The sequence below is a fragment of the Ptychodera flava genome, chromosome 14 (genome assembly GCF_041260155.1).
Source record: "Ptychodera flava strain L36383 chromosome 14, AS_Pfla_20210202, whole genome shotgun sequence".
Lineage (NCBI taxonomy): Eukaryota > Metazoa > Hemichordata > Enteropneusta > Ptychoderidae > Ptychodera > Ptychodera flava.
This window is the reverse complement of record NC_091941.1, coordinates 39,861,583-39,877,501: the sequence shown is the minus strand read 5'-3', so window position 1 is coordinate 39,877,501 and position 15,919 is coordinate 39,861,583. Positions and strand designations below refer to the sequence as shown.

Here is a 15,919-nt window from a genome sequence, read left to right as displayed (position 1 = left end):
CGAAGCTTATCGCAAATACAGTCTTTCACATAGGAAGCACGGAGCACGACAACAGCACTGTACGATTTTGATCAGACGGCACACTTGTAACTGTGACATTTATGCCCCGGAGCTGGAGGATATATCAAAAAGTAGCATTTGATCACTTTGGTTTTCGTCAGGAGAAGTGGACACTTCTGGAAACCTGACCTGTGGTAGGTGCCTAAAGGGCCAAACCCACCGATCTTGAGCAGAAATGTAATTTCTTATCAAACATACATATAATGATGTATGACAAAATATATATGAATCTTGGCTTAAATCTCATGTTCAAGTGATCATGGCCTGATCAGAACTAAAGCAATACTGAAAAAGTGAAATACAATCATGTAAGGTCAATTTATTTTGGTCACTTTATTTTTGGTCTGTGATATTGTGATAAACCATCAACCACTTGCCTTTTTACAAGTTTTTAAGACAATATGTAGTGGGAGACAAATATACATCAAGAGTTGTAAGTCCCGGCATCAGTGAGTTACAGGTTGACGAAGTTTACTTTCCTTCCTGTTCCCATGCTGCATCACATTTCTGAGGTCGACATTTGGACACAGCACATTAATGCAAGATAGTCCTGTAGTGTATATCTGCCTTGTGTGGCTTCTGGAATGGTAGTAATCTTAGCCTAGCCAGTTGTCAATTATCTGATTGACATCAGATATCGGATGGCAAGGTGTTCCCCTTTTTAGCTCACATTTGGTTATACCAATGTGAGTTCATCGTATAAGCTGAAGTCAATGGCGTCTGTATGTATGTATGTGTGTATGTATGTATGTATGTATGTATGTATGTACAGTATGTCCGTCAACATCAAAAACACCGCTGCACATTTCAGCTTGGTATTTGGTGTGTGGATGCATCCTTTGCTATAGATGGGATTTTGTTCAAATGAAGTCTGCATTGCCCAAATTATGCAAATGAGCTTAAAAAATGTGAAAATGGTCAAGAATTACTATCTCAAGAACCGCTGCTTTGATTGATTTGAAAATTTGTGTGCAAGTACCTTAAGTGAACCTTGTACAGTTTTATGAATATTGTGAAGATATCCTTAATTTTGTATTTTTGCTGAATTTTTTGGTGATTTTTCTCATTTTCAGTAAAAATTCTTCTTCTCTGTAACCACTAGCCCAATCGCTCCCAAATTTGGGTTAGATCTTTGCGAGGGTGTTACTCTTCTAATTTGTAAAAATTATGATAAAATTGGGAAAATTACTATTTTGGAGCAATTTTGTCATTTTTGGTCAAAAAATCTTAAACAGTATTTTCTTTTTAAAACCCCTGGACAGACAGCTTTTATATTTGGTACATAGACGTACAGAGATGACAATAGTTAGATATGTGGAAATTGTCCTGAAATATTCAAATTTGTATTTTTCAGACAATATTGTCATTTTTGGTCAAGTAAACTTGTTCTCAAAATTACTTGTTTGATAGCTTTGTAATTTGGTATAAAGCCCCGAGGGATGTTATTAGATAAATTTTCTGCTCAAAGTGTTTGGAAACCCCCAAATTTGTATATTTTAGGTAATTTTCTCAGTTTGTGACCTTAAATGACCTACACCAACCCAGGATATGTTGTGAGACAGTTTTGAAGGCTGTGAACATAATTTTGTCATATTTGGTATCAATTTGTAGGAAAATTTGATCCAGAAAACAAAGCTGAGGTGAATTTTTCATCGCGGATCAATTTTTGCAACTTTTCAATGTAAGACATACAAGAACTGATGAGAAATTTGGATCCAGGATAATTCCAGATGTTGTAATCACCGCCCACAGTGGAAGGCATTTCACTATCTGTAACTAACTTAAGTGCTGTTTACATTAGAATGATAACACTCATGGCATTAATTAAAAACTCCCCAAGGTTGTAAATACATTTCCTGTCATCTGGCGTCATGTAATACCAAGGGATGGAACATTTGATATTCAGGAGGGGGTAGGGTCTAGAAGATAGATGAGGTAGCATTACTTTTTACCAGATCCCTTGTACATTTTTTTACCCACTCCCACCTTTTCTTTTTATCTAACCTTCTCTGTCTATTTTTTGTTGTTGACATTTGCTTATGTATTTAGGATCTGCTTGTCCCATTGCTATAGAAGTTGATATGCATGTTCCTAAAGATGACCTCCAGTACCTAAGTTGGAGACCTTATTTGTTTTTGTCATTCTTGTTTTTCCTGGTTTAAATATTTCTCAAATGGACCAATTCAAACTGAATGTGAGCACACTGTCTTTGACGGTATTTTTTATTATTTGCTGCTCTCATTAGCTGTTTGTTGCCTTTCAAGGGATCTGTAGTCATCTCTGCATCTGGTTTTTATGTAAAATCTGTATGCCCATCAGACATCTTCTAAAGTAGTCCTTTTAGGGTCTTTGCAGGTATAATGATACTTTGATAAGAGGTTATTTCTACAGTTGCAAATAAATAGCTTCTAAGGGCAGGCAGCTGTTCAGTTAATAGTCGATGACATTTTACAGCATGATAATCGTAACAAATAACTAGGGCATGGTAGCAAATAACCTGTCTTCAATTTTAAGCAGTGAATAGCTTCTGCTGGATACCAGCAAACAATTCCAATAATTGAATGGCTTAGAATATCCAGTCATAGCTGGCTGTTGAATTTCAAAGACTTTTCAGCAAATCACCAGCTAATTACCAGTTTATTACGCACAATAGCTATTAGCTACCAATTCCTGAACTTTAAACAACAAAACTCTATGGAATGATATCTGTTTATGACGTAGCTGGTTGACATTTCAAGCTCATTTAAGCAAAATACCCAGACAAAAAAACATTACCGAGTCATAGAAACGTCAAACCAATAATGACAAGACTTATCTTGGACCATCTCTGAAATCATGCTAGGATGGGTGTCCAATATGATATTACATGAAGATTAAGGCTGCTAGTAATCAAAAATATGTTGTAATGTATAATGTTCCTCTGCCACAGGCTTTACCTTACTGCAGCAAACATAGCAGGTTCCTTCTAATTATTTTGAGTCCCATGTGGAAAGCAGTCTCCTTTCAATCAAATTATATACTGGCATGTTTTAAGTCCAACATAATTTCTCATTATTATACACCTGCGTCGGTGATCTATGGAGTTTTGCCGTACCGTAAATTTCGGTATCAAGAGGACACGGAGTCCAATAACTTTGATGCGGAGTACAATAACTTTTGGTGTTATTGGATACTATTTGACCTTTGACCTCAAAACACCTTTACATCAGCGTGGGGAAAAAGGAGAGATGATTTTAAGTTTTTAACAAAAAATATACTTCTAAACATTCAGTACTTCACAACGTTAGTAGTGGTGAATCAAAAACCTGTGGATCAAGAACCTTAGCGGATGCGCTGAACGCGTTCTCAGTTTGCTTGCGATCGCTTAGTGCAGTGCGGGACGGGCATCCGAATAACTCTTTAATTTTGACTTTTTCGGGTAAAATTGGACCAAAAAGGTGTGTAATAATAAGGTTATTCCCAAAATACCGGGATTTATGTCCGAGTACATTGTGCGGCGGAGGTATTGTCCGAGATGCGTAGCGTCGAGGACAATACCGAAGCGTACGGTGTACGAGGACATAAATCCCGGTATTTTGGGAATAACCTTATATTATTCTGGTATTGCATACGTGCAATATGATGGCAGCCAAGATATTTCTTTGCTATTGATAGCAGCTTATATTGTTAAATGTATATGTTGTCAAAACATCTGACTTGAGTCTTGTAGTATAGTGTTTGTGTTAAAGCCGCACTTTTCAATCCCAGGTTCTCGCATTAGTGGAGTTCTCCTCACAGTCAAACTCTTGGCCAGTACGATGTTTGATTTCTATAACATTAATTACACAAACTGATCTCAACCTTTTGTCACCTTTTGCTAATCCTGCAAACAGAGTTTATACAAGCGTTTGATTGACAGTCGTTCAAATTACCAACGGTCATTGATTCCCCACCACAAACGCTCGAATTTCCTAAAAAATTGTCTTCCAGTCGCATTAGACTTTGAATATAATCACAGAGTTCGATCGGCAGCAACTTCGCCCTGACTGCTTGGCAGTCTGTCTGTGTTTTTGCGGCCGGGGAAAACTAAAAAGTAGCATTTTCTGGAGCGTGTGCCCTTGTGTTGCCTGTTTGGTGTCCACTAACACAATGAACGCCGCCATAGCTTTGCGTCCTTTTAAAGGGAGGCTCCGCCTTTAAAGCCCCAATAGCTGTAAATCTGCAATAAAAGGATCTCAAAATATCCCGAGTTTTCCAAGAGTTTTCTTTGAATAAGACCCATTAAAGACTGAAAAAGTGTATAATACTGTCATAAGGGCCGAAAATGACATGTAAATTCAAACGTTTAACATCATTTTAGATTTTCCGCCATTTTCAAAAACTAATCATATGACAGAGACAATAAAGATTACAACAGCAAAATGTTAGCCATCGTGTATTGTGTGCATTCAAATATATGGCTTCATGCTTGTTTCTGGTATGATCACCATGTGTACGTGCAGGAAACACTGTTTTTCGTACTTGTCCATGAGGGTGCCATTTTATGAGTGCGGCACCCGTTTATTATTCAGCCTGTTGAAACATGTACGCATGGTCCAAATCAACGAACAGTGATACTTCTATACATGCCCTTTATTTAGAACATTTACACGAACCAACTTTGGTTTGAAAATAAATCATGAAAATAATGCATAAAATTTCCAACTATTGGGGCCTTAATGAATATGAACTAATCTTACATCAAGTAACGGAAGCAGGTGCAGAAAAGCTAGTACAACATCAATCTTCAAAATTACAGACAATCTAACAGTTTAGGTCTTCTGGTAACTAAGTACTCTACTTAGCATTTAGCTTAGGACAGTGTGTCTACACACTACTTCTGCAAAGATATAATATGTAGTATGCATTTAGCATTTACTACTAATTTTATATTTAGCTTATATCCAAAGCAAATTTTCAATAGAATAGAATCAATGTAGAAGGGAAAGATGGTTTCGTATGAAATACTTACTTAATAGAGAAATTCATTTGTATGAGATTTAAGCAAACGGAAAAAAAAGGTTTTTGACTATCCCATAACTCTCCGGTTTTTTTTTCAGAACTCAAGAAAACACAAAGGTATAGTACCACATCACCAGCTGTTATAGACTGGCTACACAACGTCATATACCATGCTTCCATGCAGGAAGAAATCACAGCACAGATCTATTCTGAAGTATTTATATCAGAGACAAGAATCAAGTCATGCTACAGCACCTTGGCAGATGACTAGTAAAGTATTTTCACAATGTGAAAATCTCCATAGGAAAGACTTGATAGGTCACTATGGATGTGTCAATGCTATCGAGTTTAGCAATCACGGAGGAGAACTTCTTGCTTCAGGTATTTATCAAACTGCAAATTTTCAGCAGAACAAACGTTTTTACTGCCAGTTTCACCAAGTGTCTAATGCTCAACTAACTTCATGTAATACCCATATTTGAATAATCAGGAGCTTGCATTTTTTGTCTACCTGTGTTGGTGAGAAAATTTTCACAAAGGTTTAATGATGATGCAAGAGTAAAGTTTAATGATAATGATAATGATAATGATTTATTTCACCAGAAAAAATGTGTCAACATTACTGGTGGGGACCTGGGAAGTAGTTCTAGTGGAACTAATCAAGTCCCTGGCCCTGAATTCATACAAATTATGAAATCAAAGTAATATAGTTTGCCATCATTTTCAAGACGTACATTTTAAATTTCAACAGCGAGGTAACATCACATATAAAACCAAAAAATACAGAGATTCACTGTTCCGAGTTCAAAAGAAAATTTTTAAGTGAAGTTTTAAATAAATTTCTTGATTGTAAAGATTTTATCGTCATTGGACGTCATTGTCACCTCGCTGTTGAAATTTAAAATGTACGTCTTGAAAAAGATGGCAAACTATATTACATTGTTTTTATAATGGAATAATATATGTTATTTTCAGTTAATCTTAAATTTACCTTTTGAATAACAAAATTGTTGCCCGTAGCTAAGCGTGTTTCATATGAATATGAAATTGATGAAGCATAATAATCTACTGAATGCCCATAATGACCATTTTTTAAGTCGAAAGCAAATATACAGGTCTGAAACTTACAGAGTTTATAAACATTGAAACAATTGAGCACTATGTGTAATGACAAGAAAAAGTTTAAATGAGCACATAAGTTTCGTAACTCCTAAACCAGAGACCTGTAAGAAAATTCCCACCTCTCCATGAGTGGTCTTAGGAGGGTGTGCTTACACTAAGCTATGTGAATGTGTCCAACCATTCAGGATATTAAGATCATAAATTGAAAAATACCAATCCCGAAAAATATACAGAAGCAAAGAAGAAACTAGCAGAGGCTGATTTCAAGGAATATGCTTAATGGTGGTGAAGTGTCTCACCATAGACCTGATGTTGTCAGTGTTTGTGTTTTTTGCAGCATTGATCATGTGGATCTTCAGGGTTTCTTTATTTTATGCAAATATTTAATGAATTAACCGTAGCAGGTTAAAATGAATAACTTACATTAAATGTGTCTGGAGTTCATAGTAAAGTCAAGGCTATGTGGCTATTTCAAAGAGTTTTGAATGCAGAGAACCATTCCTTTTCATTCTTGTCACTGCTATTGAAAAGGTCATGGTAAACTGTAAAAACACTTTATACTACTATCAGTCCTGTTTATTTTCAGGTGGAGATGATAAGAGAGTACTGGTGTGGAATGTTCAACAGGCAACATCAAATTTCAGCCAACCAACAGTGATGAAGGGCGAACATCACTCCAATATTTTCTGTCTAGCATTTGATGGCAGCAACAAGAAGATATTCTCAGCAGGAAATGATGAACAAGTCATAGTACATGACATTGAAAGGTAAAAATTTGTAATGATTTTACTTGTAAATTCCAAAATTCCAAACCCCTATGGTGAAAATCACTAGGAATCACTGGTCACATCATCATGGAAGTTTGTACCAATATTGTAGGTCTTGTTAAAAGAGATCAGTGTTTCCCAAATAGTTTACGGTATTAACTCAATCAGGTGCTTTCAGGATCAATTTCAAAGTATCTATTAAAGTCTGTTTTGTGCGAGGTCAACAACCTTTGACTTTACAAGTGTGGGGAATAGCAGTTTCAAAGACAAATGTATCTGTAGTTATGTGACTTTGACTCGTATATCAAATCAAATTTAAATGGACTGTATCATTCTGCATTGTTCAAATTCTCTGAAAGTTTAACATGGGTAAAACTGTTTGGCAGTTTATTAGCTCCAGTTTTGTCATAATTATACCGGTATGACAATGGAAGCCTAGGAGTAAAAATCATGTGTCTGTCTGTATGCACAGTGTTTCATCTAGAGAGGGGGATGGGGATTCCCCCTCTGTTGACATGTTGGCACCCCATAGTAATTTGTCGAGGGGGGGGCCAGCCCCCATGAAATGTTGGCAGTCACACCTTAGAGATACAAGTAAAACACATGAACTGGTGAAATCCCCCCTAAATTTTCTGGTAAAGGGGAAAATCCCCCTGTTGATGCCATCCTGGATGAAACACTGTATGCATCTATGTAGGTAGGTATGCATCCATGCATGCTAGTATGTACAGTCTGTATTCATCTGTCCGTATCTATGTTTTCCTACATATATGTCCATAGGTATATGTCTGTTTATATGTCTACCTTTGTATGTATGAACTTAGGCATCGATGTTTGTACAGTATGTCTATATTTGTCTATATGTATGTATCTGTCAATCTGTCTATATACCGGTATAAATACATTATTATACACCTACTGCCGTAACCTATGGGAGTTTGACCGTCCAATAACTTTCCGTATTTTGTATAGTAAGCGGAGTCCCGAATACTGGAGACGCGCGACGCGTCCCCCGTAGGGTTTGTAGCAATTTTATTTCAACAATCGCGCGCGTTCCACTCATATCGCGCGTGCCGCATCCCTCAAAATTTACCATAGAATTAGTTTATACGGACGATTAATGGAGGGAGGTGTATAATAATAGGGTTATTCACAAAATACGGCCCTGTATGGACTCGGGCCTAGTGAGTGACGTATTGGACTCGCCTTCGGCTCATCCAATACGTCACTCACTGAGCCCTCGTCCATACAGGGCCGTATTTTGTGAATAACCCTATAGTATATGTATGTACTATGTACATTTGTATGTACCTCCGTCTCTCTCTCTCTCTCTCCCTGTATTCTGAAAAAAAGTCTTAAATTATGACAGAATATCGGTTTCCATGTATTGTCTGCAGAGGCTTACAGAAGTGCATTGTATCTGTAGTTTGAGTAGATTGAGTAGGGAGGGTGTGTGACCCAGAATTGCATTTATCTTTTATCTTGTCACTTTTCAGAGGTGAGACTTTGGATGTATTCCTGCATGAGGATACAGTCTATGGTTTATCTGTTGATCCAACTAATGATAATGTGTATGCAAGTGCCTGTGATGATGGAAGAGTTTTAATATGGGACATCAGAGAACGGAGTGGACAAGGTAAATTTAGTTTCAATATCTGACATCAGAGAATGTAGTTGACAAGGTAGTGTTACCGATGGAACACCAAGCACAAGTCACTTCTCTAGTCGTCAATTGTAGTTTATGCATTGTGGAAACTCTATTGATTTTGTATTTTTTGTAAACTGTTGTTTAGGTAGAGGTCAGAAATATGCGTATGACAAATTTATCACCTTTTAACAGCATAACATGAAAATATGTTTTGAATGTAACTTTTTCCAACTGTCTCATGAAAGTATGTTTCACAAATCACATTTTGTATAGATGATGACAATTACCTTGAAGATGATGATGATTATGAAGGATTAGTTTCTGTCTTAGCTTATAGTTGTAACTTGTAATGTAGAATGAAATAGACATTCAGTGTGTAAGGAACTACAAACATCTCTTATTCACAAAATATTTTAATAGTACAAAAGTGATTCATGTTTAAAAGAGTGTCAGGTTTAATATATTTTGATACAAATTATTCATCGTACAATACCTACCAGTAACATTGTGTTCCTGTCAATAGCTATTGCATAATGACATTGAACAGATAGTTAAAAGTTAGGACTCATCAATGAAGCTCTACAATTTCACACTCTTTTTCAGAACCTTTTTTATTGGCCAACTACACATCACCGTTCCATGCTGTTGTTTATAATCCTGTTGAACCAAGATTAATGGCAACTGCCAATTCAAGTGAAGGTGTCGGTCTATGGGATATTAGAGCACCAAGAAGGTATGCATTGAACTCTCATGGCCATCTGCAGTAGCTACCAATATTTACAAACTGGAAGTCATGTTATGAACATATGTAATATAATTTTAAAAATTGCTGGGAATTTTAAGTGAAAAACTGGTACGCACAAAGGTGGCCAAATTTTAAGTAGACTAGTTTAGTCAGCAAGTCTTACAAAGATAATTATCAACTAGAGTAGGGTAGCAAGTTTCCAAATGGCTAGTTTGACATCATTATAGAGTTGTTGACGGTGCTTTAACCATAACATTAATGACATGCAGTTGAAGATACAGATATAAACTTAATAACAGTCATCAGCTTGTCACAAGGTCATTTTGTCAGGTGAGATATATAAAGTTACAGGAAGATTTGGTGATTGTTAAGGTTGATGATTGCTAATAACATCTAAGGTCTATTATTGATATGCAAAACTTACATTTTGTTATAAGACTGACATTTCTATGAAATATGCAATAGTACTGGTAGGTGAAAAGGGTTGTCCAAAATTGTTGTTTGTTATCACCAATGTTGTGATGAGACCGATAAACATCAAATATCAAGAGAGCCAAGTGCAAGAGACAGGAACTAAGTATGGCAGAAAGCTGACAAAATCTATTCCAATTTCTATTGGCAACAGCCAACATAGTGCACACAGTGGTGCATCTTCAACAAACCTAAAATCATTACTTCCATGATTTAATGATCTGAAACACCGGATAAGAATTTATCAACTCTAGTATCAATTTTGACACTGCATTTCAGTGATGAAAAGTAAGTAGTTTTTTTACATGTATCAAACAAAGATGTGAACTAAAATTTGCTTGTATAACTTTTTCATATTCAGCTGTTTAATGCGTTATGGTGGCAGCTTATCTCAGCAAAGTGCAATGAGTGTTAAATTCAACAACAGAGGTGATCGATTACTGGCACTGAGAAGACGTTTACCACCAGTTCTGTTTGACATACAAAGTAAAACTCCCTTGCTTCAATTTGACCATTCTGGATATTATAACTCCTGTACAATGAAGAGCTGCTGTTTTGGAGGAGACAGAGACCAGGTAAATGCTGACACTGTTATCCTCAGTCCTATTGCAAAACTAGTGACCATACCTAGTTATCTGAAAACACATATATGTGTTATTCTTACTGTTAAAAAAATGTTATATTTACTCAGAAGTATGTGCTGGTAAATCCATAGAAATCCAACAATGAAAATTTTAAGACCTATCTAATGCAAATGACTGTAATGAGACTTCATTATATGTTGCATAAATGATGTTATTAATATCAAATATCAAAACAAGAAATAATGTTTCAAAAATTTCTGAAGATGGGTCAATGAAAGAAAAGTCATAAGAACTGGGCGCTATGGAAACTAACACATGTGTTGAATTGTATGCATAGATTGACATAGTGAAATGAAATGCATTAGTTTATGAATGTGCAGTATGCTTGTCCAGTCAACTTCAATCAAAATGAATTATCTTTTGTTTATTTTTCAGTATGCTCTTTCTGGTTCTGATGATTTTAGTCTTTACGTCTGGAAAATTCCTGATGAAACACGAGAAAGTATGTGACCTTTTTGCACTCCTCATTTCTCAATTCAACTATAGTTTTACTATCAACAGTATATGTTCAAGTGCTGTTTTGTATCAGGAAAGCATTGATGGTTTTACTGTTATGTTTTAATGGTCGTTTTGCACTGTAAATTCCCAAATCAGTATGCTTCAAATTGCAACAAGGGGCACTAAATAATTTAAATTCACCATTTTGTCCCAAATTTAAGATTCTTAAATTTTCCTCTTAAAAGAGTCTGCATCAAACTTACAAAGGGATAAATGGAGGTTACAAAACAAAATCTGGATTGCCAGTATTACTAGCTAATGTCAGAAAATGAACAAGAATCTAACCATGCTTATCATGTCTCTAAGAAAACATGTCAGACAGTTGTCTGGGTAATCATGTGTCAATATTTGTGACCCAGAATAATTGGACTGTTAACTACTACTAACATATTAGAAAGAGTGAAATGATTGACAACAGTAGGTAAAAGATTCAATTTGTTAATTCATTTGTATACATTTTGTACTGTTGAATTTTCTGTTGAAGTGCATTAGTTAGACACATTTGTTCAGAATTACTATGTCAGATTAATAAAATGTATGTGTGCATCTGGAAAATGTATAAACCACTTTACTTGAATAATCAAAGGAGTTAAATGGCCTGTACTACATAATAGACTTTTTGCCAGCATAACTTTGTGCTTTTCATATCTTAGCTTTTGCAGATTTCACACAATGTATGTGAAATGTCATATCAACTCTACGAAGTCGTTTTAATCATTGTGTTTTATCATGTCATTGAGATGTTGCTATTTCAAATGCATGTCTCAAGGGCAATGTACATTTTTATGTAAGACTGTGTTTTGGTATGTTTTCCTAGTTGTAAGTAAAGATTGACAAGATCAATGAACAGTTAACATGATAGCAGTGAGTGAAAAATATCACTGTGACAAAGCAGTTTTGTCATGCCTTCATGAAAGCCTATATTTGCTTGTCCTTGTTCTTACTTAGTTCCCTGGGTGAGTGAAGCACACATGGTCTTGAAAGGACATCGTTCAATTGTAAACCAAGTACGATTTAATCCAAGTAATCATATGATAGCTTCATCTGGTGTTGAAAAAATCATCAAGGTAAGAAAAGTGATCAAAACACATCCCAAACTAATATTACTTATCTACAAAAAGGGAAGCTTTCACTTGTTTTCCTGATCTCTTGGTAGACTGAGAAAAAAATCATCATTATCTGCCCCATGTCAAAATTCTCTCTTTGGTCAAAATTCTCTCTTTGATTAAAAATCACACAATAAGCTTTGTCATAGCTAGCCTCTTTGAAATCTTCCATGTTGAGGTATGTTTCTCTTTTGAAGTAGTACAGCTTGCAGAGCGGAATGCAGAAGACCATTTTCAATTGGCTTATATGATACTAGTTGTTAACAAGCAAAAATAGTTTAGGTTACAAATGTTCAGTAATATAAGGTTATGGCATAATGATTTCGGTATTTGCACTGCAGTGCAAATACAATTGGTACACACACACTCCAGTGCAAATAAACTGTGGTACATATGTAACACTACTGTATCTTTGTTGTTGTAATTCACAGGTATGGAGTCCCTTCAGATTACCAGGAAGTAGCGGAGACGCATGCAGTAATTCAAACCAAGATGAAACAGAGAGAGATATGTATTCCCATGAAGAGTACATAGATCTGGTTCTGAACAGTGGTCAAGGGTTATCTCATGATTATTCACATCAGTCCACTCAAGAAGACACTCAAATGATTGCATTTTTTGATTCGTTGTTGCAAAGGGAAGTTGAAGGTTGGAGTAGTCTCAGTGACTCTGATGACAGTTTGCTGAGTGAGGAAGGTTTCTATGTACACTTGATGGAAAGGGAACAAACTAGCTCAGATAGCAGCTCTGACTCTGACAGCGACGACTCTTCAAATATCTCAAATATTCAAGAAGACAACCAAAACAATAATGAAAGCATTTCTGAGATTGTGAGAATTTTTGACGCTAATGGAAGGCAGCTGAGGCAGGACAATAACACTGGCAGTGGAAGAAGTTCTCAGTCACAATCACAATTGGACAACTCATCTTCAGAAGTTTCATCACCGCCAAGAGTTTCCAGGAGAACTTGGACAGCATCAGACTCTAATAGAAGGAACAGAAGAAGTGATTGTGATCAGTCAAATAATAACACTGAGATGGAGAATCAACCAGGAACTTCATCACAAAGTGAGCAACGGTCTTCCAGCAGCAATGATCACAACAGTAACTCAAGAAGTCTATTGAGTTCACCATCACTGGACTTAAACCACCTTATCAGTCTCAGACAAAGGATAGCTTGCAGACGTGCCTTAAGGGAAAAGATGAACAGACTTGCTCAGAGAAATCAAAGCAATGATGCAAGTGATGATGACATTACAGCAAAACTTGACATTGTGATGTCACAGAATAGACTCACATCATCTCAAATGCGCAGTATTCAACTTCTCAGACAAAGAATTTATCACGAGGAAGGTGAAGGATATGAAGATCCAGCTACTGAAAACTCTGCCACCGTCTCTCAGCAATCCACAAACAGTGCTGAGTCTACGAATGAACCAACTTCTTCAAGTGATACAAATCTGCAACATCATAAAAAAACATGTGATAGTGTTAATTATTCAGCACTTGAGTGCAATACCAAAACTGAAGTCAAAGAGCAAAAGTCAAGTACATCCCTTGAAAAGAAGGAACAAGTGAAAGCAGAGACATCGGTTTCGTCAAATGATCAATATGAATCCTGTGACCCTGTTACTCAACCAAATACCAAAGAAAGAGACTTTACTGATCGTAATTCAACAAATCAGCCATCGTGTAGTAGTGCAAGTAGAACATCTACAGCTACAGATGCAAACACTTCTAATGTAACTTCCATGACATCTGCAAATGAGAGCAGTTCAAATGATACTATCGTTGAATATTTCTGTAGATTTAAAAATCATAAATCAAGATCAAAAAGGAACTACAGAAAAACGTCTCCAAGTAAAGAAGATACATCTGATAGTGATGACTAGCACATACAGGTTTTAGTGTTAAAGCAACCATACAACCTTGTCCATTACATCATACAGTTATATTTAATCGTTGATTGTTGCATGGAGTTTTAATTTCCTTCGATTCTGGCCAATAACACCAAAAAAAGAAATCAAGAATGTGATTTGTGCTTTTATCTTCCGAGACTCCAATCATTGTGTCAATTATCTATTGTGAAAATTACAGATCAGTTATATGGATGGGAAGTCAGATAATATGCCATCCTTGATTATTGTTACAGACATATGTTATGGTTATTTCATTCATTCAAGCTTTTCACAAAAGTATTAAATACGCTGTTATCCAATGTGTACGTATGTGTCATGTCATTTATTGGTTGAATTTGTCACAAGTCAGCCCAAGGATAGGTCTGGCCTCAAATATTAGGATAGTTCCAAGTTAGATCTACCTGAAACTGTGTACAAATAAACTTCAATAGTACAGCAATATGCTGTAAGATGAGTTACAGCCAAATATTCTGTAAGATGAGTTACAGCCAAATATTCTGTAAGATGAGTTACAGCCAAATATTCTGTAAAATGAGTTACAGCCAAATATTCTGTAAGATGAGTTACAGCCAAATATTCTGTAAGATGAGTTACAGCCAAATATTCTGGTTGATGCATATCAGGTCACAGTTCTTTGTTTATGACTGTCACTGTAGTCTGCATGTTTATGACTGTCACTGTAGTCTGCATGTTTATGACTGTCACTGTAGTCTGCATGTTTATGACTGTCACTGTAGTCTGCATGTTTATGACTGTCACTGTAGTCTGCATGTTTAGAGGATGGAAGATACCAGAGCTGATGACTGGTAACTGTTGACTGATGTGAACTTAGAAGATCTCTGTGATATCTGCATGTTATCTGTAGTCCACAAACTGCAAGCAATACCGGTAGCAGGCATAGTAGAAATAGTTCAACAGCTTTTACAAGACTGACTTCAAACCCACTCATCAAACTCACTTGGTACAAAAATAAACACTGTAATTACAAACAATTGATTTAATTGTGGTATGGTTAGAACTGCTATTATAACTTTACTATCTCCAACTTTTTACTGTAATTTCATGATTTTTAAACTAATATTTTGTAATGTAGTTGTACATTTAAAAAATGTGTTAGTATACACTATTAATGTATGACTAAGGTTGAATGTACAAGTATTATGTATTGGGGTACAACCCAAAACATGGCCCTCAATGTACTATCATGGTACAGACCAAAACACAGCCACCAATGTTCAAATAATGTGTCATTGTACATGTACAGCCCCAAACATGGCCACAATGTACAAATAATGTATCATGGTACATGGTACAGCCCAAAACATGGCCACAATGTACAAATAATGTATCATGGTACATGTACAGCCCAAAACATGGCCACAATGTACAAATAATGTATCATGGTACATGTACAGCCCAAAACAATGGCCACAATGTACAAATATTGTATCATGGTACATGGTACAGCCCAAAACACCGCCACCAATGTTCAAATAATATATCATGGTATATCACACCAAAACTTTGCCACCAATTTTAAGTTTTCAATAAAGATTTTGACATTTCTTATTATTTGTGGTCAATAACATAAAATGATACAAACAAAAAACATACAAGACAACACAATGCTGGAGGCTGAACTTGTATATTGCCCAAAATGTGTGCTGTTCTTTATACTTTAATGTTTATTGTATGTGTAGAGGAGAGTGTACATCAATCAATCAATCAATCTTTTATTACTCAACACAGGGCTCCCATAGAGAGCTAAGCCGAGCATGTGAACACCCTACATGAGCAAAAAAAACATTAGGCTGAGCGTGAAAACGCCCTACATGAGAGAAAAAAACATTGGGCTGAGCATGAAAACACCCTACATGAGTAAAAAACATGTTGCATTGTGGGTATTTTCAAGATGGCAGCCGCCATGACAGCCTGCACTGAAAGCTCTGGTGAGTACAT

The 15,919-nt window shown here is 36.0% G+C and overlaps 1 protein-coding gene across 1 annotated transcript; it reads left to right on the top strand.

The window, feature by feature from the left end:
- Positions 1 to 9: 9 nt before the first annotated feature.
- On the top strand, positions 10 to 14,263 carry LOC139150484 (DDB1- and CUL4-associated factor 5-like). The gene is made up of 9 exons (XM_070722874.1): positions 10 to 194; positions 5,139 to 5,421; positions 6,749 to 6,929; positions 8,426 to 8,565; positions 9,181 to 9,310; positions 10,155 to 10,368; positions 10,813 to 10,879; positions 11,884 to 12,002; positions 12,473 to 14,263. The coding sequence occupies exons 2-9, from the start codon at positions 5,211 to 5,213 to the stop codon at positions 13,931 to 13,933; spliced, it is 2,523 nt and encodes an 840-aa protein (XP_070578975.1). The 5' UTR covers positions 10 to 194; positions 5,139 to 5,210; the 3' UTR covers positions 13,934 to 14,263.
- The last annotated feature ends 1,656 nt before the right edge of the window (positions 14,264 to 15,919 follow it).

What these genes read in the sequence shown, in the direction of transcription:
- LOC139150484 (XM_070722874.1), top strand. Translation starts at nt 5,211, where the DNA reads ATGCTTCCATGCAGGAAGAAATCACAGCACAGATCTATTCTGAAGTAT. An exon ending in CAGAGAACGGAGTGGACAAG is followed by an intron (nt 8,566 to 9,180) that starts GTAAATTTAGTT and finishes ACTCTTTTTCAG; the next exon opens with AACCTTTTTTATTGGCCAAC. An exon ending in GTGTTGAAAAAATCATCAAG is followed by an intron (nt 12,003 to 12,472) that starts GTAAGAAAAGTG and finishes TGTAATTCACAG; the next exon opens with GTATGGAGTCCCTTCAGATT.